General features: G+C 38.8%; 4 protein-coding genes across 4 annotated transcripts; 3 read left to right on the top strand and 1 right to left on the bottom strand.

Moving 5' to 3' along the window:
- Window positions 1-855: 855 nt before the first annotated feature.
- On the top strand, window positions 856-5,474 carry LOC141810051 (Golgi apparatus membrane protein TVP23 homolog B). The gene is made up of 7 exons (XM_074697357.1): window positions 856-929; window positions 1,114-1,181; window positions 1,270-1,414; window positions 1,570-1,659; window positions 2,298-2,423; window positions 2,521-2,649; window positions 2,735-5,474. Exons 1-7 carry the CDS (start codon window positions 918-920, stop codon window positions 2,759-2,761), a joined length of 597 nt encoding a protein of 198 aa, XP_074553458.1. The 5' UTR covers window positions 856-917; the 3' UTR covers window positions 2,762-5,474.
- On the bottom strand, window positions 5,316-9,435 carry LOC141809388 (ligand-gated cation channel ZACN-like). The gene is made up of 9 exons (XM_074696377.1): window positions 9,372-9,435; window positions 9,124-9,269; window positions 8,634-8,678; window positions 8,442-8,548; window positions 8,183-8,352; window positions 6,333-6,454; window positions 6,019-6,229; window positions 5,672-5,833; window positions 5,316-5,572 (listed from the first exon to the last, which is right to left on the bottom strand). Exons 1-9 carry the CDS (start codon window positions 9,433-9,435, stop codon window positions 5,316-5,318), a joined length of 1,284 nt encoding a protein of 427 aa, XP_074552478.1.
- Window positions 9,436-15,837: 6,402 nt separating this feature from the next.
- Window positions 15,838-16,986, top strand: LOC141809981 (inward rectifier potassium channel 16-like). The gene has a single exon (XM_074697267.1). It carries the CDS (start codon window positions 15,838-15,840, stop codon window positions 16,984-16,986), a length of 1,149 nt encoding a protein of 382 aa, XP_074553368.1.
- Window positions 16,987-17,604: 618 nt separating this feature from the next.
- Window positions 17,605-23,283, top strand: LOC141809996 (inward rectifier potassium channel 2-like). Its single transcript, XM_074697284.1, has 2 exons — window positions 17,605-17,795; window positions 20,048-23,283. Exon 2 carries the CDS (start codon window positions 20,275-20,277, stop codon window positions 21,589-21,591), a length of 1,317 nt encoding a protein of 438 aa, XP_074553385.1. The 5' UTR covers window positions 17,605-17,795; window positions 20,048-20,274; the 3' UTR covers window positions 21,592-23,283.
- Window positions 23,284-25,690: the final 2,407 nt, after the last annotated feature.

Raw genomic sequence — 25,690 nt, 5'->3', positions numbered from 1 at the left:
TTACATATTTCTGCCTTTCAAAATGTTTTATACATAAAAGAACAGGAACCTGAAATCTCCCCCAAAATGTTTGGTTTTTCTAAACGAATCAAAAATGCATCATAAACCACTAAAAATAATTAAAGGACCAAACACACACACAAAATACACATTTGTATACAAAATACAAAAACAATTATAAACTGTCATATAAATATAAATATAAATATAAATATAAATTTATTCCATTTATATTCACTGTTGTTTTATTATTCCTGTAGCTTCACAACCTATCAAGTTTTATAAAATGAACCTTGTGGAAATCTTTGCATGTTAATGACAGGAATGTCAGGATGCCACCATGTTTGTTTCCCCCCCATATTTTTTTTTTTAATGAAGTCACAATAAATAAATAAATAAATACATAGATAAATACATACATACAAACATACATGAATGAAAAGAAAAAAGATAATAATGATAAAAAACTTAAACAATAAGTAAATAAATTAAAGCATATACATATACAGAAAACAATTGAAAGTGACTATTTTTAAGCTCCTAAATTGTGTTTCTTTAATAATAAATGGTTATTTAATAGAGTTTATTCGTTTTTTTTTGTTTTTTTTTTCTAGGCCGAATAGATCCCTAATTTTTAATTAAGAAAGGTGTAAATATATAGGAAAGAAGTAGCAGTTTTTACTGTAATTTGGGACATTTAGGACGTAAAAAGCACCCACACAATTTCCCCTGAAACTTGGAAAAAGAACTAATAAGTTTGAAATGAAAGCATTCACCCAGGAGAGAAAAATATGAGAATTAAAAGGAACATGTTAAGCTAACTTAAGTCAGGCACATTTGAAGTCACACCTCTGGGGTCCTTAGCACACGGTTTTGTTTACAACCACGTCACCAGGAAGTGCATCCGTACTGTCAAAATGCTCGGACAGGTAAACTTTAATACTTTATTACTTTAAAGCACCACATGCTTTTAAAAACTGTTAAAGTCGTCTGGGTTCAATTTTTTAAGTCAAAAATTATACAAATTTAAAGACGATTTGAAAGGTATCACAGTTTGCATACACGTTTAACACGACGTGAGCATTCACCTGCGTTTATCTTCTATGCTTTAAGGATTCCCACGACGCTCCTCTCTTTGGTGAAGAGGAGGAAAACATCGGAAATACAAAATCCCAGCTCAGGTTAGATGAGAACTTTGAGCAATATCGAGTTTGCATTATGTTATAACATCAGCATCTCTGAAAAATAAAACTTCAATTTGTGTTTCAGATATCCTGTGGCCACATTCTTTCATCTATTTTTCCGGACCAGTGCTATTTTGGTTTATTTACTGTGTGATATCCTCAGTGGTCGTTTCATCGCTTGTATGGTCACCATCATTCTCCTGCTGTCATGTGACTTCTGGACCGTTAAGGTGAGCTGGTCAGCGTATATTCATACAGAGGACACCTGCTCCTTGCTTTTAATTTTAAATCAGCTAGAAATAATAATGGAAAATCTTATGTTACATATACAACCTGACACTATATTTTACAGACTTCAACTGATACAGACTTTTTCTCTCCCCAGAATGTATCTGGCAGACTGTTAGTGGGTCTTCGGTGGTGGAATCAGGTGGACGAAAGTGGAAACAGCCACTGGGTGTTTGAGTCGAGGAAGGTAAGCAGAAGCTCATGTGGTGCATTAAAAAAATGTCTAGCTGCTTGTATTTAAAAGGGTTTCTTTTCAGCACAAGATAAAAGAAAACCCTGCACCGAACAATGAAGGATCTCACGTGGAGGATACAGGTTAGGGAGGTAAAGAAAGAGTGAAACATCCTTTCTAGGCTGAACAGCCTCCTCGTGTTTCTTCTTTTCAAATAAACGTGACCTTGGCAGTCAGCGTGGGGCTCATGGGGAAAGTGATAGAGATCTGTAAACCGGTATATTCAAAGCAAAAAAAAGGGGCTGCATTTCAGAAAATATGTTGCATCTACAGTTTCGCAAAGTAGAGCTTGCAGCAACACTGCTGGTGCCAATGTTACATTTCCCCAGGTTGTATTTACTGTAATTTAGCTGCATGACCTTATTGGATCATTGGATGTAGGGTATCAGAAAGTCTGGCTCATACACATTTGACTTACTTTCCCACAGTTGGAAGAACCCATCTTTCCTGACACAAACAAAAATTCATCCTAAAAAACAAAAGGTTGAAAAAGAAACAAATGAAGCACATCCACCTCGTTACTTGCCTCATGTTAGAAGTCAGATATAACCCTCATCTTTTAACTTGTGGCTTTTTTTTGTTTTACAAAACAGACTCCAAGTAAAAAACCTACATCCAGTGCAGAGTCCCGAATCTTCTGGCTGGGACTCATCGTGTGCCCCATCTTCTGGGTCATTTTTGTCTTCAGCACAATCTTCTCTTTCAAGCTTAAATGGCTGGTCAGTTAAGTGGTTTTAAGACATCATTTACACCATTTATTAGTTTGTAATTTTTGACTTTTTAACACACTCCTGTTTGTGTTTTCTTCCTCCACAGGCTGTCGTGATCATGGGCTTAGTTTTGCAGTGGGCCAACTTGTATGGTTATGTCAGATGTAAGGTGGGAGGCAAGTCCAACCTTGGAAACATGGCGAGGAACTACATCAGTTCCCAGATTTTTAAACAAGTGAGTGGACAGTGATCCTGCCATCTTCCATATATTTTTTTCTTTAATTTACATGATGCAATAAATTTTCCATTTTTCACCTCAGGCAATGGCGAAAGCAGAGGGACCTTAAGGCTGCTGTTGGAAATGGCTCATCTTTTTTGAAGGATGATTTAAAATTGAAGATTTGCCCAGAAATTTCACGTTCTTTCCTTTACTTCTGTGACTTGATTTTTTTCGGTGTAATTCTTTAATAATCTAAAACATTTTTCTGAAAATGACTTAATTCTTGCTGGTAAGCTTAGTGCGCTGCTGTTAGGGCTGTGACAAGAAGAAAACTTTTGCAGTCTGCAGGAATGGACACTGAATGTGCTGTATGCTGTTATAATATGACAAGGAGTCATTTGTTAGTCACTTTAATGTTGGATCTTTGAACATAAAGCTCTTAAAGCTCTTGTGAGGTGTTCTTAACTGGTTATGAATCAGATTGAAATGAACTCTGTCAACTCTTAATGAGCTACTAAGGCAAAGATATTAAATTTTTTTCTCCAGCTGATTCGTATGCTTAAATAACTGCAGAAAGGGAGTAGATGTGAAAGCAGAAGATTGATCGACAACATGCTGAGGAGAAGCCTTTTTCACCTTTTTCACTGTAGAGATTCACAGTGAGTGAAAATTTGATTGGTCAGTGATCACAAGAGGAGATTTTTTTCTGTGAAATAAACTACATGTATATAAGTTTGGAAAATAAGAGGTATCATTTAGTCCTCAGGGGGGCACCAAAATCCACACAAACAGGAAGGGGTCAAGTTTTAAACTGCTTTGCTTGAATTAAACTTGTATTCAAAATCTGGGTTTAAATATAATTAAGTGTAGATCATAGACTGTGTATGGAGTTAACAGCCTGGCTCCGCCTTTTACCATTGCAAAGTTTTGAAGCCATAATACTCCCCTCACAGGTACCATCATTGTGCAGCCATAGCCTGCACAGTAAAGACTGTAAGGGACTCAGAGAGAATGGAGCCAACAAAAATACATATAGTTTTTTTTTTTTTTCTAATCAAGGGTCTAATCTCTTCTTGGCTCCCCCCCTGACATATTTTACTAATCCAGAATAAAAACAATACTCAAGAACCACAGCTGTCCAACATTGTTACACGTTTTTCACCTCTTCTTATTAATGAAAAAGAAACTTGAGCACTATGCAGCCCAATAATAGCTTCATATCACCACAGCATATGGATGTGAGAAACATTTCTGTGAGCGGTATTTATTTTTAAAATTTGACCACAGTCCGGACCCCTGGAATGGCTGGGGAGATGGATTTTTTGACCTATACTGCAGCCAGTCACTAGGGGGAGCAGTTTTTGAGGTGTCACAGCTGAGCAAGATGACGTCCTTTATTTAACCGTCTATAACAGTGGTCACGAACCTTGAAGGCTTGAGGCAAAATGGAAAAAAAAACATGTTTTGCCAGTTTTAACTAGCCGAGATGTATGAATTATACTTAAGCCCCTTGTATTTAAGTGTTAGAAGCTGTTTTGCTTATCTGCTAAAACTCTTTGGATGTTATAACTTTTTCCTTTTACGTTATGAAAAGATGAAACTTTAACATGTGTTGTAGTCTGGCTCATAGCTACAAACAGCTAGTCAGAGACACTCATTAGGGTGGCTGACAAAAAGATGGCTGATTTCCCATCTATACTTTAGACTCTATAGTATAGATGGGGAAAGATGAATTTAATAAGTGCTTTGTATCTCTAAACCAACCTTGTTGCAATCAAATGTGTCATCCACTAGAACTTGTGTGGGACACTTGTAATTTTGAATAAATAAGATGAAGCTGAACACTTTTTTTTTAATTGGTGTTTTTTTCCTACTCAAAGCAAATTTCAAAAACAACCATACAAAAATTAAATAATTATGCTGTTTATTGGACTTTGTATACAAACAAAACTGCAGGTTTCAAAGTGAACTGACAGAATTTCACCCAACAATCAGTGCAGATTACACTTACTATTAATTCTCAGTGTTCACCACAGCCTCTCCATGTGTGCTTTTATCACTTTTAATTGATAGATGAACAGAGGTGAAACAGTGTGTAGTTAAATATTCAGATAAATGCATTTGATAAAGAGAGAAAAAAAAACAACTGGTTCAAGTAAGAGATCAGAGAAGCAGGCGGCAGTGAAAGTTTCCACCACAAGGTGGCATCCAAAGACATTTAGGAGTTTCTCATCATCTTACTGTGTTTTCTTGTGCTGATTTGTATTTGTGATGATGTTTTTTGCACATTTGAATTTAAAAATGATCAAAAAGATACATATGAATTACAAATTGAATGTTTTGAATTAAATCAGAATACTTGCAGATGACTGAGTGTAACATGATCAATGTATAATGTAATCCAGATGGGGGATGATTAATCATAAGGCTGAAAAACTAAAACTTTGTATTGGTTTTATTACAGATATGTTAACACAGGTTTTATATGACACTGACATACAAAGAGTGTAAATAGTGCAATATTTATGAGACAGTCTGTAATAGATGTAACAAATAGTGTAGCGGTATTGCTTTAATTGCAGGTTTCTAATCTTTGAACATGAATCTGTGTAATCTAACTAAAGTGTCTTGCATATTATCTTTATTTCAGAAAGTATCGGTATGCATTTAGATGGCATGGTTTAGTACCAGAAGTCAAAGTGATTGACGCTACATGTATGCAATACCATCACACAAACCATGGTGATGAAATAGGCAGTGCCCATAACTAAATAGAACCAGAAAAATATCTTGTCAACTGTTTCAGCAAACCTCTTACACTTCTCACTATCTGTACTCTTCGCGCTGAGATCTTCCAAGAAGTCGACAATCTTCTTGAGCATGCGACTGTCTCCCTCTGAGGCATTCAGCTCAATCACACTTATGTCAGCTTTGGTCTCTGCAATGATGAAGGAGAAATTAGAAAGGCTCACACCCTTTTCAATAAGCAAAAATCAAGACTTTTGGGCCAGGATCAGTGTTTTAAAAATTTCCTCACCCTCATCATCTTTGTCACCCTTGTCCCCAGTGTTGGCTCGGGCTGACTTCTTTCTAGGCCAGCAGCAGAAAATGAACCTGCCATCACTGGCTAACCCTGTCAGCACCATGGACACCAGCATGCTCAACACCAGAAAGACCAGGCAGATGCAGAAGTGGGTTCCTGCAGCACATACAGACGGTGAGTTTTTCAAACTGTGATGCTGGGAATAACAGGAGTGGATCAGGACTCTTTGACTCAGGTGACCAAACTCATCATCCAGGTCCAAGGCAACAAATGAGAGTGCAAACAAAGGGAATAAAGGTTAGTGCATGGTTGTGTTTGTGTCTGCATGTGTGCTAACTTACGGATAATGGGGCTGCAATGACTGTCCCCAGGGAGTGCATCGTTGAGGATGATGAGGAACATGGTGAAGCTGAGAACCAGAGTAACCTTGAAACAGTTGCGTTCGCCACCACTCAGCGGCAGAGCAAAACTGAGCACATCAGCCAAGACAATGAGAATACTGGGCAGCATTAATGTAATGAAGGGGTTGGTGTATTTGATTTTCAGTCCCACCTGCAGGACACATCAGACAGAAACAATGCCAATGCAGACACTTGATTTTCAAAAACTCATTTGAAAATGATAATGATAATGTTCCACACAGTCATGAACTCACCCTGATGTAATTGCGGTCATATCCTGATGCCTGTCTATCTAATATTGCATACTCTGTTTGCCAGTCTCCATGGGTTCCATCAACCATTTTCAAATAATTCAAATCCAAGCTTGTGCCACATCCTGTCAGAGACAAACCTTCATTACACCTGCACTTCACAGCTTAAGACTGGCACTGACCTGTGTCCTCATAATGACAGTTAGCATCTTTAGTTAGCATAGTATCTTTGACTGTTTAAAGATGCTATGAGGAGGATCTGTTTTAATTGCACTCCCTTGCCACCTTGTGGCCTGGAGTCTCCGCACACTGCCGTAAATTACTTTTAGTGAGGTGTGTGTGTTTTTTTTTTTTAATCATATGGCGATTGGATCAAAACTATTTATTTTTGTTCAAGGCAACTTTTTACTGGATACAACGCCCTGAAGTACGGTATCTATCAGTACAGTTACATGGCGCTACCGTTAGAAATGTGACATCAAGCAAACGTAGCAACCAGCACTATGTTAGCCTGGTGCTCCGACATATCCATAGGCTATCGTGACAACAAGTAAAGACTGTCAGTTTGTAAGTATTCTAGTGGCCGTTTATATTTAGCGCTGAGAGAGGGAGTGTGCGCGTTTTTTGCTTGAATATTATCAGTTATGTACACGCTTCTGTAACAACTGTTTGTCCACAGCTATTATGTATCATCAAACCCTCCAAATCTCAAAGTTGGCTGAGTGCATGCTTAAAGTGATACTCCGGGATGGAACAAGTTGGGTCCTATCACAAGGTTTAGGGCAGAAATTACTCCTACAGCAGTGTTTCTGTGCAGCAGAAGCCCAGAGCACTCGCACCAAACACCCCCTCCCTGCTCCTCTGCCGGTTTCCTCTGCACTCAAACGGGGCCATTTTTTACTTGACCAAAATCACAAATAAACAGACTCCCACCGGAAAAATCTGATATCGGTCTGCATTCACGCTTTATTTAGAGAATTTTTAGCGCGTTACTTTCACACAAAAACACCGCTAAATAAGGCTCTAGTTCTCATTGTGTTGTAAAACAGCGCTACCTCCACTGCAGAGCCACAGCTGGCTACGAGGCGCTCGCCGCTTAGTTTATCAGTCCGTGCGCGCGGCGTGCCGGATATAAACAAACGCAGGTAGTCTGCCAGGTCGAATTATGCAATAACAACGTAAAGATGAGTGATTATGGGAACAAGGACGACCTGCCGTTCACTTTGAATTAAAGTGAATGCAGACAGATATCAGATATTTTCGGTGGGAGTCCGTTTATTTGTGTTTTTGGTCAAGTAAAATATGGCCCCGTCTGAGTGCAGAGGAAAGCGGCTAAGGAGCAGGGAAGGGGTTTTTGGTGCAAGCGCCCTGGGTTTCTGCTGCACAAAAACACTGCTGTAGAGGTAATTTCTGCCCTAAACCTTGTGATAGGACCCAACTTGATCCATCCCGGAGTATCACTTTTTTAAGGACTATCCAAGTTTGATTCCTTGTAAATCAATTAAAGCTAGGGGCTTGTCCTTATAAAACAAGAGCTTTACTCAACCAAATTCCAGACATTTACAAGTTAATTAATGTCAGTTAAGAAGTCATAGAGACCCTTTTTTGATGATTTTTGTGTGAATTTGTGTAAAACCATGGCTTTATTCTCATAAAGTTTTGACTTCACGCTCGTAGTATCACAACTTTGTACTCAAAATCTTTTTCAATCTGTCTCAATGTGGATCTCAACATACCTTATATAAAAAGGGACCCTGGATATTGAGACAGGATCTCTGGGGGTTTGACTCACTTTTGGAGGCAACCTCACCCTAAAATGTAATGTTGTAAAATAAGTATGTTTCTGAGCTCACCATCAGCAGTCCAGGTTTGGATTGCCACAGGACATTCATCTCCAGCAAAAGGATAGTTGAACAAGTTGACTTCACAGTTCACTTCAGCGCTGATAATCACAGAGTGCTTCACTGTGCCGTTACTGTGCACAAGCAGATCCTTGGAGTTGTGATTCATTGTTGTTAATATTCTACACAGGTAAGAGACAGCTGTCAGGTTAGGTTTACTCCACAGTTCTTTTATTTTTTTTTATCTATTGATACAATGTAGTTGACTAACCCATTTGTGACATGAATCTCTGGAGTCCAGACTTTAGCCACTGGGAGGACGACTTCATCATACTGGTACTCTGATGTGTTCCACCCTAACTCAGGGTCTTTCCATAGCTGTGATTCAAAAGCAAAAATATTGTTTAAAAATAAATATATCCTTTGTTTCTATTTGTCCATTTAAAAGTATGTTGATGCTTACAAGTGTGGCTCGAATTTGGCTCACAAGTCGCAGCTCCTTGGTTTTCTGTTAAAAAAGATACAAGAGTGCATCAGGAAAGTTAGAGCTGGTGAAATAGCAATACTGTTGACATTTTTCTCAAACTTAAACCTATAAAAAAGGAAGAAAAAAAAAAAGATTCAGAACTAGGAATGGGTACCTTAAACATTTAATACAATAATGATGCCTAGATAGATTTGTACTTGACTACTACTTTGGAACCAATTTCGGGTGGTTTTTTGTGTGTGTTTATGTGGTACTAAATATTAATTTGTTTGATAATTGAATCTCAAAGTTTTCTACTTGACATATTTATTTATCATTATATAAACTTGCGATGCCATGTTTATGTCTATTCAAAAATACTTGACTTGGTATCCATCCCAATTCACATCAACACATTAAAAAAAAGAAAAAAAAAAAGGAAATGAAAGTTGGCAAAATCACTGAAAATTCAGAGCAGAGTACTTACAACTGCCAGAGTTTGGTACTCAATGAAAGGCACCCTTATTACTTGTGTACAATTTTCATTCTGTGGCTGAGATAAAGATTCTTTCTTGATCAATGCATTAGCCAAACATCTGCGTGTTCTGCAGGTAGTTGCAGCATGCCCACATCCTGCAGTAAAAGAACAGCATGAGAAAAGGCTCTGAACAGCAAATCCCAGATTGTGAACTCTCTTTATTTTAATTTGAAGAAATACAACTGTGAGACACTTACCGGCTGTTTGAAGAATCAGTAAGAGTGCTGCCCTCCACACAATGTGGGTGAAAAACATCTTCATTTCTGGCTGAGTGACACCCTTACTGAGGCTTAACTGAACAACTCCTCTGCTTTCTTTAGGTTTCAGCTCTGCATTCGTTTAAATAGGCTCGTCAGTGACATTTAATCACATGCGCACAACGCAAGCACACTCCAAGATATAATAGTGCCTCAGAATACTATTGTGTGATTAACTACAGAGTGCTCGTCATAGATCCTGTGCAAACAGTCTGGACTGAAATGCATTTATTCTCACTCTTTGTAAAAGCAGGCACTGGTAGTCCCAGCTGCTAAATGTTATTAAAGCTGGATATTCTACTTAACATTACAATGGCTGTTATTCAACATAGAGAATTCAAACTACCTTTATTGGAGACAGGGGTTGGCTTCAAAGACAATTGACTGTGACTGCTGCGGTTTCAGTGTAAGCTGCGTGTCTTTTTACAGAATGGCCTTTAAAACACTATGTTTTGACAGCTGGATTATAAATCTTATTAGAAAAAAGTTATGTAATTCTGGCAATTTGAAAAAATTAATGTGCATTTATTTAATATTTTCATGCTTTGACAAGGTGCTGTCTGATGCTTAAAATCTACACATTTGTAAAACCGAATGTTTGAATAAAGCTATAGTTTTGTGGTAGTTTTAGATCTAAACATTTTTTTAGTGTGTTTCATAACCAAAACATGACTTTATTTATATATAACTGTGCGGTGTGGCGTTAACACTGTATTGTCTGTTAAGGCCCTCTATTGAGACTTTACTGCTGGTTGAAATAGTTTAAAGACAGGGGAATATGAATCAACACAAGTCAGGTAATCCCATTGGATGAACTATGGGAACATTTTTTTTGTATATTTTGACTAACCAAAATATATTATACAAAAAATGGCAGTTTAATTTTCTCTAAACAATTGTTTTGGAAATCAGTTGTTTACTTTTTTTTTTCTTTCTTTTTTTTAATAGCTCTAGTATTGCAAACCTAGCACAAACTGTGATATGCCCTTACATCATCCCTACCCCACCTAATGGAAATTTGATCTGTGTAAATAAATAAATAAATAAATAAATAAATAAATAAATAAATAAATAAATATATATATATATATATATATATATATATATATAGTCTGGATATAAACATTACTAAGCAAGTGTGACTGGATGAGAATATGCTACTGTCCTCTATCACCCATAATGCTGAAAGATAAAGAGTTAATGTATGTACATTTATGTTTTGATTAACATATATGAACAGCATGAACAATTTTGTGACCTATTTTTTAGCTTTTATCTGTTTTCCCTTTTTTCTTTTTATTGGACTGTTGAACCACTGACACTGGTTCTTTATCTTGAATGTGTTTCATACCTGGTTGCCCCGATCACTGTCAGTTGGAGCAGGGGTTATCACCCTGTGGTATATAATATGTCAGACAAACAACATCCTCAGCTGCCCTTTATGCTGGTCAGGCTGCCTCTTATTTCAGGCTGCTGACCTACATTCTCCTGTCTGTTTTTATTGTGATCATGGGAAAACAGGTGCATAAACTCACAGTAAAGCATGAGGTGAGTTACAGATTTATCCTCCTCTTTCAAACCCACAAATCAATTTATCTGACTTATCATGAAGACAAATAAGTATAATTTTATGATGTTGTGTAAAAGAAGGTACTAGGTCTTTGCCCCTAATAGAAATTGTTTACAGATACACTTAATGACCTAAAAGTACTGGAAGAGACACAGAGCTCCTGACGGGCTGCATAAATAATGTCTCATCCTGACCATACTCTGCTTTGCTGCCCATCACACAAATGCTTGTTTCTCATACATGTGGCATTAACTAAAAGGGAAATGAACAGGTTTTCCAACGGCATACTATTCATTCTACCATTCTACCAAACACAAATTGCTAAATGGACACAGCTTAGAGTCTAGTTCATCGAAGAGGTGTTGAGTGACTTGTGTCCTGGTCTGCGTGTCATTGAATTAAGACGTATCAACTAAGATCTGAAAGCACTTTCATGCCAGCTGACAATGAGTATCAAGTTTCCTTTACATTACATATACATACGTTGCTAGGCGCCGCCCTGTTGGTTGTGGCTGCTGTTGCAGTGTCTCTCTCTTCCTTGTCCTTTTCTTGTAATTTTTTCTGTCTCTTTTCTGTCATTTTTGCATTTGGAGTGGGTAATTGCTCACCAATTGCTAGGTGAGGACCACGCACTGGTTCTCAGGTGTGAGCTAAAAAGTGCAGACATCAACCTGTCCTTCCATCCATCGTTATTGGGAACTTAAGATCTATCTCCAATAAGATGGACAAGCTAACTATGCTAACCCAGCATCAGAAGGAATACCAGAAGGCAGAGTAGCATCATGCTATTCACAGACATGGCTAACAGAGCTAACAACTTTCTTACTCTTGTTTTCTTGATTGCTGCTGCGACTCCTCCAGAATTTCCCCTTGGGATAATAAATCTATCCTGTCTATCCTATTCTTCTCTATATATGTGCAAGTAAACTGGTTTTCCTGAGGGCTAAATGTAATGAAATGTTTTTGAGTGTTTTTACGCTGGCCTCACGTGAAGCATGACTCATCAATAAATCAATAAACAGTGATGTAGTTTTACCGTTTATGGGTTTTATGATGTACTTAACTTGTGACTAAGTGACACTATGTTCTCCTGTGTGTGTTTTCACTCATTCATTGAGTAGCTATGACAGACAGGTGCACTGCTATTTCCAGGTTATCTCTCCGAGGAATGTCTCTTATCTATGTCTTCACACATCATCAAGAAAACCTGACACAAATTGATTCACTTGGACTTCAGAGGGTTTCTGTTCCCATAAACACACAAAAAACAGTTGTTTTGATGTTGGTGACCTCTTCCTTACAGCCTGTGATTTTCTTATGACTGCAATAAAAGTGCTTTAAAAGTCATCATGTTCTGGCGGTTCTCTCTTGTCTTATCAGAACCAAATTGAGGACAAGTGGGACAAAGAAAATCCCTGTGCCAATGGCAGTGGCTCCACCTGATGGAGCAAAGGTTAACTTTCTGTCTAATGAATCATGGAAATTTGAAGGGAAATGACTGCAATGCACTCTGCAAAAAAAAGCTGAGCAACCGAAAATCATTAATATTTATCGGCTCTTATCTCTGAGGACTGTTTTGATTACACAATTTCTATTTGATCATTTTGAAGCAGTTAAGAGGAGCTTAAAGGAACTGGGGCCTCGGAAATATTCCATGGGTCATAAATTCTGTCAGATTGACCAATAAGCTCTCAGAGGGAAGTGATTGCCAGCAAGGGATATTATAGAAAACTTTGCCTCAGGACCAGGTCAGCCCCAAAACACTCTGCAACCAACTGGGAACACAGGTTACTTTCACTGTGGAAACATTTCGCTCAGGACTCGGCGGATTTGACGGGTTCACACGACATCTGACAAACTCTGATTTCCACTCTGCAAATAAGGTAAATACTAAAGATTATACTGCTTTTACACAGTTTATATGTTTAATAATTGCCTAAAGAATTTAATCTGTAATAAAAGAATCTGATGTTCTAAAGATTGAAAAAGGAGAGAAGAGAAGAAAAGTGCCATCAGGCAGACAGGAAAATTGTGTTATCCTGAAGTCAGCTATAAAAATATATAGTACAGAAGTCTCCTAGAGTTGTTGCGCAAATGCATTATTGCACTATATTGTTGTTTTGTTATCAGTATGTCAGGTACAGTAGTTCACTGTGATATGAGCTTTATGGCAAATAGAGAACAGCTGAAGTGGAAGAAGTAAAGATGCTCAGTGACCTGTGGTATCCCTGCTTTTTTTTTTTTTTTTTTTTCAAATATGTGTCATATTTCTGGGCTGAGAAAAGACAGTCAATAAGTCTTTGACTCATTAGATCCAAAAAACTGATGAGTAAGTTGATATTCTGGCCAGAATAGCTTCTGTATGTGGGGTTAGTTTTAGGCACCCCCTCAGATTATTGAGAGCATATACAACATCTAAATACTGAAACCATAGAATGGTTTTTCATGTCCAGTGTGCTGTAAGAAATTGCAAGAAAATAAAACAATGAAAGCTTAATTTGTTGTTTACGTCGGGGTCAGTACACTGCAAAAACTGAAATCTTAGCATGTGTTTATGTCCTAAATGTGAGTAAAAATGTCTTATTAGACTTTCAATGAGCCATATTAAATTCTAGAAAAAACTCTTATTTCATGATATCAGGAGAAAAAAACGAGGCCTGTAAGAAAAATATAATAGTTGACTCGTAAAACTTGGAATTTTTTCCTATTTCTAGTAACTTGACAAGCTATTGTTTTACCCCACTGGCATTTTTTATATTCCTAAAAAGCAATTTGGACATTTTATTATTATTATTATTATTATTATTATTATTATTATTATTATTATTATTATTATTATTATTATTATTATTATTTATTTATCTTAAAACCTTGAAAAAAGTTTTCTTGGCATGTCCGATCAAATTGGCTCAAGTCTAATTGAACCTTTTAGGTAAAAAAAAAAAAAAGGAAAAAAAAAAAAACATCATGAAATTTGAGATTTTGCAGTTTTTTTATTTGTATTGTGTCAAAAACAGAATTTCAAAACAAGAAAAAAAAAGGATTAAAGTAGCATAGAATTATATGTTACAGCTACGTGCGCAGCAAAGCTCAGGAAATACAGATGTCCAGAACAAAAAATTAATGCAATACTTTCAGTCTTCCTCCTGATTTTTTTTTTTTTTTGTATCTTTGTGTCTAGTGCTGGGGATTAGGCAGACTTGCACCACTGACCTTTCCTTTCCTGATCTAATTGTCTTGTAATTTGTCCTTTTCCATTAACATACTGACTGCTCGGTAAAACTCAGGCTGTAGCTGTCTGGGACCTGTGACCCTGCTCCTTTAAGTGAAGCATTAACCTAATTATACAAGCATTTTCACTTGAAAACTTCTTCATTTTATGTAGGGTGCTTTGCTTATTTATACAGTACAATTCTGTATCTCCAGACTCAATATCCTGAGTCTTAATTAAAGTTTACTTACTCATCTTTAAATCTTTCATCTAGCTGCACTGGCCACGTTTGAGCCACCTTACAATTAAGGTTGTTTTGTAACACAATAAACCTACACAACATGTCAGATTAGAGCCTTTCAGATGTCATTCATCTTAATCTGGACACCGGCTACGTGCTCTCAAGTTGTTCCCAAAAGCAATAAAACTCTATAAATGTAAGATATGACTTGCATGTGAGCAACATGGGGCAAAACATGTATTGATTAGTGACAGCAATTACCTAACACTTGATAGTGTTTGTGTTTTATCAGTGACAAATGAAGGAGCTGTCAGAATAATGAACGACAACAGTGATAAAAAAAAAAAATGTCCTGACTCTTGTATTTTCAGTCTGACTGGAGAGAAGGTTTGTCTGGTTAAAGTTTGACATTTGAAGAAACATTTGGAGGTGAAAGCTCTTAGAAGTAGTTTGGGGATAATAATTTACTTTCATGAGGACAAAAATGGGCTAAAGTTGCTTAATTGACCGTGACATCCTTCTTAATGGGATATACAATTGAATTTGTTAATGAAAATTTACTCTTTTTTTTTTTTTTTTTTTTAAATGTTCCTAAATGAGTCAGTCAACACTGATGAGCCTGATGATAGTTTTCCAGTTTAACTAGCTGCATTTGAAACGTATGGACAAAAGTTGAGTCATGGTTTGAAAAATAAAGTTTTATTTTTACTTTTTTTAGATGGTAACGGTCAAAATATAAAGTATTTCTCATTATAGGCTTTAACCAATCAGCCCAAAGTAGAGGACCTTTTGTTTTGGTTGGCTTAAATCGTGTTTTTAGAAAACTGTGTCATATGCTAGCATTTCCGTCTATTGATGATGATTTTAAAACCAACAAAAATTGAATGATGGTTTGATATCAAAGATGTAAAATCAAATGTAGTTGTGCAGTAGTGTTAGTCAATTTAAAAATGCAAAGCCCCTGTCAACTTAACAGTTTGATTGATAATTTCTTAATGGCTTTCGTTCATTTTTGATGTTGACAGTGAAGTGTTTTCTGAGATATCTGAAGCGTAACTGTTTTTGACAGTTTCCAGACTGAAATGGAACTTCTTGTAAATGATCAACCAGTTAGAAACTCATGCTCGTGAAGTTCATTTTTCACACCTTGAGCCGAGCACCACTCCGGCCATTTAGCGCTGATAGCCTGAGGCACAAACCGACCTGTGCTGCTTGCTCAAACATGAAGGGTTCAGCTTCACAAACAAGTCCGAGGGCCTTTTACATTTGAGTCACATGTAATGAGTGAGATGTTGTCAAAGTCCATGAAAAGTCCATTTTCCCTGCTAAAACAGCGTGTCATCTCTGTCTTTCTACAGGTGGCTGAAGTAAAAACCTGGTCAAAATGAGCTCAGAAAGAAGTGACGAGGTGGTCATTGATACCAATCACACCACAGTCCACACGCTCGGTAAGAAAAACGAGACCAGGCGCCTCCGCTACATGAAGAAAGATGGCAGATTCCCTGTGGCTTTCCAGAAGCTCCCGGGAGACTGGAGTCCATACCTGACGGACATCTTCACCACTCTTGTGGAGATCCGCTGGAGAGTGATGTTCCTCATCTTCTCCCTCTCATACATCCTCTCTTGGATCTTCTTCGGCCTCTGCTATTGGCTCATTGCTTATGTGCATGGTGATACTGAGGACCTAGATAATGCACCATGTGTGGATAACGTCCGTGGCTTTACTGGGGCTTTTTTGTTCTCCATGGAGACCCAGGCAACTATTGGCTACGGCAATAGGGGGATGACAGAGAACTGTATAGTCGCCATTATTGTTGTGACAGTCCAGGATGTGTTCAGCTGCCTTCTTGACACCATTATTATTGGTATTGTTATTGCTAAAATGGCGTCAGCCCGTAAGAGAGCTCAGACAGTTGGCTTTAGCAGCTGTGCGGTGGTCAACCTGCGAGACGGGGTTCTGTGTCTTTCATGGCGGCTTGGGGACTTCAGGGGGAATCACATTCTGGATGGTGTTGCCAGGGCCATGATAGTCCGCTTTGTAAAAAAGGCACAGGGGTCTATTGTGATGTCATACCAGGATCTGGATATCCAGGATCGAGACATTGTCCTTGCCACGCCGGCTACCATCATTCACAAGATAGAGCCTGGGAGTCCTCTTTACAGCATGGGCCCTGACAGCCTCCTGGAGGATGACTTTGAGCTGGTGGTGTCTTTCACCTACACAGGAGACACTACAGGAATGCTGCACCAGACAAGAACCTGCTACAAGCCATCAGACATCCGCTGGGGTCAGCGCTTCCAGGACATGCTAAAAAGAGGGAAGAAACACTACAAGGTGGACTATGCACGCTTTAATGAGACCACATGGGTGTCGGTACCTCAGGTCAGTGCTGAGGAGTTTGAGAGGGGGAGACAACCTACAGAGGGCAGGCAGCCCCACAGTCCTCTATTCCCACTAGACAAGAGGAATGGACACACTTACCAGCTGGATCGTGACATACCAGGAGAGGTGATGCACCAAACTAGTTTGTAGCTTTAACAACCAGGGGCATCTTTCCCTGCATTAAATGATGGACTCATGAGATGTACTGTAGTCTTGTAAATATATTTAAGTGTGCTTTTATATCTGTTTTCTTCATGCTTAAAAAATGATTTATACAGTTTAGATTAAATAAAAGTTTTCCTCTAACGCTGTGTCCTGTCTTTTCCTTGTACCATGATAAAGAGCTGGTTCCTGTTGGTTAAATATCTTTGTGGCTCTACACTGCCACCTTGTGGTCATTTATTACACTCAGTGTCAATCCACCACTTGTGGGTAATCGCAGATTTTACCATTTGCAGAAAAAAATCCCACGTAAAAGAGGACAGCCGCTTTGTCACGTGATCCATTAAATCTAAACATCGCCAATTGATGCCATTAGTTTGACCGACTTCGTAAATAAAAAAGAAAACTGAAGATACTTACTGATATTTCACGTTTATGTCAACATCATCTTTTGCCATCCTTTATTGAGGAAACAGGTTTCTCTTCTGTCTTTTCACTCTGGTTTACAACCGTCCGCATCCAGACCCTCACACAGGCGCTGCTGCTCTCCATTGGCTGCTGGCTGGAAAGGGGGCGGGGTTAAGCACACGTGTTTTTAAAGTCTGTCTTTGTATCCACAAACATCTTTCTCAGTTTTGCTGGAGAGGGTTATGGCAGAATTTGCGGTGTCAGACGGGAAGCTCGGTGAACATTACAAGCGAGCAGTGAGGAGAAAAAGAAGAGTGCAGGGTGCTACACACGCACATGGGACATATTACGACGAGAAAACTGCAGATTTATACTGCGAAGACCAACAGGTAGGTGTCACAAAGATTCATCTTATACTATGAGTGTGATGTAGTATGAGCCAAGAAGGGTAGTTGTGTCATCATACATAGGAATATTGATGGAAAAAAAGGGACAGTGCAATGGCTGATGTGGACGTGCGTCTACAAAATTGAACGTTATTTTAAAATGCAATCCTCAATAATAATAATAATAATTATTATTATTATAAAAATAATATTAACAATGATATGATAATTATATTTATTTTATTAGTAATGGAAGTGGGAGCAGTATAAAAAAATATTTTTAGAAAAAGATGTCAAATGTACTTTAGTTGTAACTACCTCTGAGGTATAACTTAAGATTTTTTAATCTCCTTATGTTTTAATAAACTTTCAACATAAAGTAAGTAGATATAAATTAATCAATTAAATTCGAAATAAGATTTTTTTTTTTTAATAATTATTATTTCAAACAGTATTTCAGTGTTCAGCAACACGTGATTCAAAAGCTCTGCACAACCCACTGGATGCTCATCCAAAGTTATTGATTTGTGTAATAATAAATAGAGCAGCTTTATGTAACCAGTTTCCATTTGTCTCAGTTGTTGACCAGAACAAGAATACATGCAAAAGCAAACAATCAAATTTTGTGCAGCCTATATGCTCTGTCAAAAAAAGAAAAAAAAGTTATGTTTATAAAGTCAAAGAAGTAGTGGTAGCCATTCAGCGAAAAAGAACTCCAAACTGCGTGACACTTGCAAAGTGATGACTGAGATTAAATTCACTCTGTGTCACTGTCAGGTGTAGACCAGCAGTCTTTGTATACTACAAATAATCCTTTCAGCATTTGCCTTTGTTTAATTTCTCTCAAATCATGTATTTGAAAAAGGGAATCTGTGCCACCAAAACAATTGAATCAAAGAGTGAATGACAGAACAACAAATGCATCATGTTAAAGAAGCTGAAATGGTCCAAATTTGATTTTTATTTTGTAACAAAAACTCAGTTTGTTGTTTGATCCTGCAGTTTGACAGTTGAAAAGAGTTCCAAAAAGTTTAGCTGAATATGTTATTACAATGTTTTATACATGGTTGAAAATCACTGACACACTTTTAAGTTAAATATTTGGCATGCATGAATTCAGCCTCATATTTCCAATAGTGTGCGTGACAGTTTGCTATTTCTAGTTGACCCATCTGTGACATTGTGAGTTTAGAACAAACAAAGAGGATGCAGGAGGATTTGTGACCAGGTCCTGCACATTTCAGTCCACATGACATTCGGTCACTGTCACAACAGTTCAGTCCAAACTTGATGAGAAAAACACATCAAGTTCCTTTCATGGCATCTCTAATGTTTATTTTTAGAACCTTGAGCTTAACCTGAACATCCTTTTCAAAACTATCCCCCAGGACTTTATTCCAAACTTTGCAACCTTTCAGATTCTTCCGCTTTGACTGAAAAGTCAGCATCAGATGAGAGATGGGAAGTTGTTTTGGCACATACAGAGCATGTCTGCCTGTTCAGAGCCTGATGTAGCCTGTGGTGCTGCATTTTATTGGACCTTTCAGGCCACACACGCCGAGTCGATAGCTTTTCTAATTTAGCTGTCCTTGTGACTCTATTACACAGGGCGCAAGGTTACACTTTTCAGAGAAAGAGACCCATCCTCTATGAAAAGCTGTGAGGTTCATGATGTGCTGTTACATGATGTTCTGGCGCAAACCATAGTGTAAATTAGATTTGCTTATGCATTTGTGTAATCTTAACTGGGCACTCGATATCTGAAGCTTACTGGCACAAACTGGTGTTAGATATGATTTTTGGGGGCATGCCTACCCTTCTTTTTTTGTTGTTACTTAAGTCTGCACTGACTTGAGAAACACTTCTCCAACAAAGCTGCTACTTTGTACCAGTTGCTCACTAGATTCACAAGAACTTGATCTGTAATTTGACTCAGCTCCCAGTGGGGCGACCTGCCTAATTAATACTTGCATTATGCAGGGTAAACATCCTATCTAACTTTGTCAGCTTTCTAAGTGAATGAATAGTGTTTATGGTTTACACGCCTCACTGCAGATTGGAGTATTCCCTGTGCTTTTCAAAGAAACTGGACTTGATGATTGTACATTGTTTGTGTATAGAGGAACAGTGCTCAAACTTAAAGTGTGCATTATTTACACACATCAGGTAACCACACACCCACAGACGTTGATCTTTGCTCTGGTTCCTGCCAATTACTTTAAAACTGTTTGCCTCCCTGTCTGTTATTTCCACAGCACACTTCACTGATGAGGTTCAAAGCATCTGTCAGAGAGGAGTGACCTGCCCTCAGCACGCCTGCAGCAGCACAGGCCCTGCCACCTTCATCCCCTGCAGGATCAAGTCCCCATTTTCTGCTAGAGTTTGTCCCTGGGATCATTCAAAACTGTTTCTCCAACGCTTCTATCAAAAACTGAGACTGTTTTCCAAAGCAGATCCGGCCCAGCCCTCCCAGGCGGAAGCAATGGGGAGTGTGCGAAGCCACCGCTACAGCATCGTGTCCTCTGAGGAAGATGGCATGAAGCTGGCTGCTATTGCCGTTCCAAATGGCTACGGAAATGGCAATGTCAACAAGGTGCACGCAGAGCATCAACATCAGAGCCGCTTCGTCAGTAAGGATGGCCACTGCAATGTGCAGTTTATCAATATGAGTGAGAAAGGCCAGCGGTACTTGGCAGATATCTTCACTACCTGCGTGGACATCCGCTGGCGCTGGATGCTGCTTGTGTTCTGCCTTTCTTTCCTGGTGTCATGGTTGTTTTTTGGGTTTGTCTTCTGGTTAGTGGCCCTGTCTTATGGGGACTTATACAGTGAGACTCAAATTTGTGTTTCTAATGTGGACAGCTTCACTGCTGCCTTTTTGTTCTCAGTGGAGACACAAACCACTATTGGCTATGGCTATCGCTACGTTACAGAGGAGTGCCCTGTTGCGGTCTTTATGGTTGTCTTCCAAAGCATCATTGGCTGCATCATTGATGCTTTCATCATTGGTGCAGTTATGGCCAAGATGGCCAAACCCAAGAAGAGGAACGAGACCCTGGTGTTCAGCCATTATGCTACAGTGGCCATGAGGGACGGTAAACTTTGCCTCATGTGGCGTGTGGGGAACCTGAGGAAGAGTCACCTAGTAGAAGCCCACGTCAGGGCCCAGCTTCTCAAGTCCCGCACCACTGCAGAGGGTGAGTACATCCCACTGGATCAAGTGGACATTGACGTGGGCTTTGATAGTGGCATTGACAGAATCTTCCTGGTGTCTCCGATCACCATCGTGCACGAGATTGATGAAGACAGCCCGTTTTACGAGATGAGCAAACAAGAGCTGGAGACATCAGAGTTTGAGATTGTAGTGATCCTGGAGGGCATGGTCGAGGCCACCGCCATGACTACTCAGTGTCGGAGCTCTTACGTTGCCAGCGAGATCCTCTGGGGCCACCGCTTTGAGCCTGTGCTCTTTGAGGAAAAGAACTACTATAAAGTGGACTACTCGCGCTTTGACAACACCTACGAGGTGCCCAGCACACCTGACTGTAGCGCCAGGGAACTGGCTGAGAGGAATTCCAACGCCTCCAGCCCCAGGAACTCTTTTTGCTATGAGAATGAGGTGGCTCTGGAGAAAGTGGAAATGGAGGAGGAGTTTGAGGAGGCGGACAACAGGGAGACAAGGGGTGTTGAGGTTTTTGATCTCGAGGATGCCAACACTGATGAGGTGTCAGACTCTGAATGCAATCTTGACTCTTTGCCTTTGGAATCAAGACCTTTGACGGCAGAATCAGAAATATGACTGCAGAGATAAAGAAGGATTAAAAAACGCCGCAGGTTTTGTTAAAACTAGCTTGAATTTGCTCCTGAATGCTGGTTTGTAGTGCATGGCAGTTTGTACAAAGCTGTGATGTGAGTATGATATGGTCTATGCAAAAGCTTGTTCATAGGACGCCATGGGAATCCAGACACACTGTACTGTTCACGGTGAAGAACAAATGAACTAGATGGAGCTAGAGGAATAAAATGGGTCAGATGCCATCACTTACACACTGTGAAGTCTGTAATTTTAAAAGGTTAAGTAGATTAGTTAATTGGGTGGAGAAAAAAAGAAAAACTATGCTTCAAGAAGCAAATTTTTATTTATGATGAGGCCCATTTCCAAGTTTGCACATTTTGCAGTTAGCATCATGGGTATATTAGCTTCTTTTTGGGGCCTATACATTACATAAGGTACACTTCAACCTAAATGTCAACTTAAAAATAATCTATTTGTAGTAATAAATTAATCTCTACTCAAAGGCAAGTAAAAGTTTTGTTAATGAGCTGGACTCTTAGCAAAACACATTTGAAGTTTCTCATAGTAATGGTCTTCGTATGACTCCTTGATGCAAGGTAGGGCAAAGATACCTGGCACACATCATGAGTGCAAGTACACTATGTTCTTTAATCTATCATCTTGTCTAAGTTTGGCATCTCTTGCAATGTGTGCCTTAATAAAAGTCCCTGTCCTGGTGGGAGGTTTGGCTCACACTAAGCACACACTGCAATAGTTGTCACAGTAAAAATAAGAAAGCTTTAAAAGGTGGTTGTCTGTGCAGTATGCTGCCCTTCCTTGAAGGTCCTCATGTCTTTACGTGCATTACAGATCTGTGGTTGAATGCGACAGGGAGCTCAGTCCTGAGCCGAGGTTATGAATGTTGATAAGTGCTGCTAAGTTACATATTGTATGTTTAGAGAGAAATCTAGGAGCCAAAATGTATTATTTGTCTTTCAAAGTATCAATTTTGAAGATTGCAGATGCAGACTGTGATGTTATTTGTAGATCTAGACAAGCATGAATTTGTCAGTGTGTTTTCCAAAGCTTTAGTGCACTTCTCTCCAGAAAACCTCCCCTCCCCCCTATTTTTGCACAAAAGCCAAATGTGTAAATTCAAAGAGACAGCCATGACTTACCTGTTAGTTGGTTTTTAACTCGACGTTTTCCCAGGTTGGGTGTCAGAATGTTGAATCATTTGCTTTGACCTAGTCAACATTATTTCAACACCAGTGTTAATGGCGTGCAGAATGTGGACACATCCCAGATAACCCTCTCACTTTGCTGCTGTGGGTCTTGTGAAGTTATCCTGTCATTTCTGAATGGGCCCTTTGCTTTGTCTTTATGAACACCAAGTCTTCTTCCTGAGCAAAATCAGCACACTTGATTCAAGTCTTACATGAGCATAAATACTTTCGTAATAGTAACTAAAGGTGTTGTTTTGACACATTCAAACCAGAAACTGTTCTGCATCTGTGATAAGAGAAATTAAAAGAAGCTTTATCTGTCCCTCACTGATAATTCACCTGTCCTAGGTATTTATTTTTCTACCAGGGTCTTCCCAACTTCACAAACTAGAGACTGTACAGATACTTTTTTATCTTTTGTAAATTATGAGGCAAATACTGTATATTGATATTGCAGTTGTTGAAAACTGTTAATGTCCCTTTTTCAATAAAAATGCATCAAAATCATCAATGTAGCGCATTGATTGTGACCATAAATTGAGACAAGAATTTTTGAATTTGCACCATGACCTCTATTACGTGACACCTTGATACGCTGCTCTTCTGTTTGGAGCTTTGGCCTAAATTCCAGTTTTCTAGCTGTCATGGCTCTCACCACCATTTACTCTAATTCACCAATGTTACTCACTCCAGGGCTGCAGGTCCACAGAGACCACATTGCTTGGTCAGTCAGTGACAGCATGGAAAGATTACGTCACTCACCTCTCTTGATCTCATTTAGAAAACTGGAGAATAGTGTATTGTGGTCTTTGAAGGAACTTAATGTGTAGAATTAGAGGATTTACAGCAGAATTTTACATTTTCTAAAACACATTTTATAATTGGCATTTTTCACTTTTATTCTATGAGCTTAAATAGGCAAAAATCAATAGTTTCAACGTGATCTATTGACACACAGATTACATAACTCACTAATACTCCAGAAAGCATACAGCAAGGATTGTGATCACACATACCATCCATTGTTATTTAAAATAAACGTACATAAAACTTAAAGCTCCAGATGTGATCGATATATTGGTACCATCTGATGCTGTGTTTGCAGTATGATGCATCTGTCATAAACTGTATGACTTTCCATCCACTGCTCTGTTCTGTCAGCATGAGTCGTAGTTGGGATCTATTGATCTGACACGTCCACAGGAAGGCAGCGAGCCGGTTTGATTGGGTTTCGCATAGGAAGTCGGTGCTGCTTCAGGGCTTTTTCCACATTAGCCCATGAAACTGCCACAAAGCTTGGGCTAGGACTTAAAATGGGTACTGCCACTTTTTCTCCTAAAAACTAATTTTCAATTAATTCACATTAAATTAGCCTTATTTCATATCTTACAAGACCTGATGATTTTTTTTGTTCCTCTGATTTCCACTTTAATTCGTTATACCACTCATTTGATTCATTAAGATCCAGCTTCCTATCAAAAACATCCTCCTTGTGATGGAGGTGATCACACCTTAACTCCTGATACCTCCTGCATGACGTTGAACTGAACAAATCTGGTGGCTGCTCAGTCCGTGCTGGGTGCACTGAGAGAAATCGACAGCCAGTGTTGGCCTGAGAGTGCCTGTCGATGATGCTGGTGACGTCTCTCATGGTGACTCCCTGAACTGGCTTATTAACAGCAGGCTGATGAGTCTGACCTTCAGATTAGATGGTACAAAAACAGAGCAACAAAGAACACATGGTTCCTGATTTATCTGTTTTGATCTAAATATGGTAATGGTTACAGGATTCTGGATGGAAAATCACTCATAGGCTAGTGGACATGTTCCATTCTCCAGACCTCAGCATGAACCCATAAAACATAAAGATATGAGCACTTGAAATGAAGCATTTGTACTCTTGTAAAAGTTAAGAATCCTCTGTTTTATCTCAGTGAATGTCATTTGGAGACATCCAATGCACATAATTCTAGTCAGTTTTAAAATCACAGGCATATTTATCACTTAGGAGGAAGTGTGTGGAGCTTGTATAAAGTGCTTCCTGAACATTTTAGAAAGGGTGTTACATCAGAATCAGCACCTGACTCTGAACTTATGAGAGGCAAAGCTGAAAATAGCAGGACCTGGGTGTATTTGACCTGAAGGATTTTACTCTGAGAGGTGTAGATCTGCTGAAAAATGACAAAAAATTAGCACTCCAGGAATTGATTTTTGTCTGATGAAGCGATTGTCCCATATACTGGTGAGTACAAAGTAGAATTTTTATCAATGAGAATGCTCCATCTGGATTTCCAAACATGAAAAGAAGTCTTCAAACTTCTTTAGGGATAAATTTTAACAAAAAAATAAAATAAGCATTTGTTTTTAATCTTTCTGATTGTCTCTTTCACACACTGCTGCTCCGTTATTTTGTAATTTCCTAGAAAGCAGAGCAGCTCTCTGACACTGACAGTAAAGTACAGCTGTGACAAGTGTGAGTGCATGTGTGGCTTACAGGAAGGAAGCAGCACAGGTAGTGCCATTCATAAGTTGTAACCATTCAGTCAGAATGACTTATAGCTTCAACAAGTCAGGAAGTGGGGCAGAGCCTGCAGATGGCAAACTTTCTGAAAGTCAATGCGAGTGTGAGAACATGCTTTGAAGGAGTATCATACCTGGTTTCCACAAGCACATAACTCATGCAACTTGTTCTTCACAGACCTAGATCATGGTAACCAGCTGAGTAAAGCCTGTGAACTGGTCACATTATTAATCAAACCATATTATTGGTTTTTGTTATCCAATGTCTGTGGTGGCCTCTTTGGACTTTTTGTACCCTTGTCCCCAAACAAGGCATGAAAAGAAAAAAAATCAACATGACGTATCTTTGCAAGGTACATTTGGATTAATTTAGGTAA

The sequence above is a fragment of the Halichoeres trimaculatus genome, unplaced genomic scaffold, assembly GCF_033239565.1.
Source record: "Halichoeres trimaculatus isolate MK-OKI-2021-1 unplaced genomic scaffold, fHalTri1.1 fHalTri1_scaffold_20, whole genome shotgun sequence".
Taxonomy (NCBI): Eukaryota; Metazoa; Chordata; class Actinopteri; order Labriformes; family Labridae; genus Halichoeres; species Halichoeres trimaculatus.
This window is presented reverse-complemented; position numbering and strand designations above follow the sequence as displayed.

Excerpts from the sequence above, each read along its gene's own strand:
- LOC141809996 (XM_074697284.1), top strand. The coding sequence starts at position 20,275 with ATGGGGAGTGTGCGAAGCCACCGCTACAGCATCGTGTCCTCTGAGGAA.
- LOC141810051 (XM_074697357.1), top strand. Across the intron at positions 1,182-1,269 it reads AATACAAAATCCCAGCTCAG|ATATCCTGTGGCCACATTCT; the intron begins GTTAGATGAGAA and ends TTTGTGTTTCAG. Across the intron at positions 2,650-2,734 it reads GTTCCCAGATTTTTAAACAA|GCAATGGCGAAAGCAGAGGG; the intron begins GTGAGTGGACAG and ends TTTTCACCTCAG.
- LOC141809981 (XM_074697267.1), top strand. The coding sequence starts at position 15,838 with ATGAGCTCAGAAAGAAGTGACGAGGTGGTCATTGATACCAATCACACC.
- LOC141809388 (XM_074696377.1), bottom strand. The coding sequence starts at position 9,435 with ATGAAGATGTTTTTCACCCACATTGTGTGGAGGGCAGCACTCTTACTG. Across the intron at positions 8,679-9,123 it reads AGTACCAAACTCTGGCAGTT|AAAACCAAGGAGCTGCGACT; the intron begins GTAAGTACTCTG and ends CTTTTTTAACAG. Across the intron at positions 8,353-8,441 it reads GAGATTCATGTCACAAATGG|AATATTAACAACAATGAATC; the intron begins GTTAGTCAACTA and ends TTACCTGTGTAG.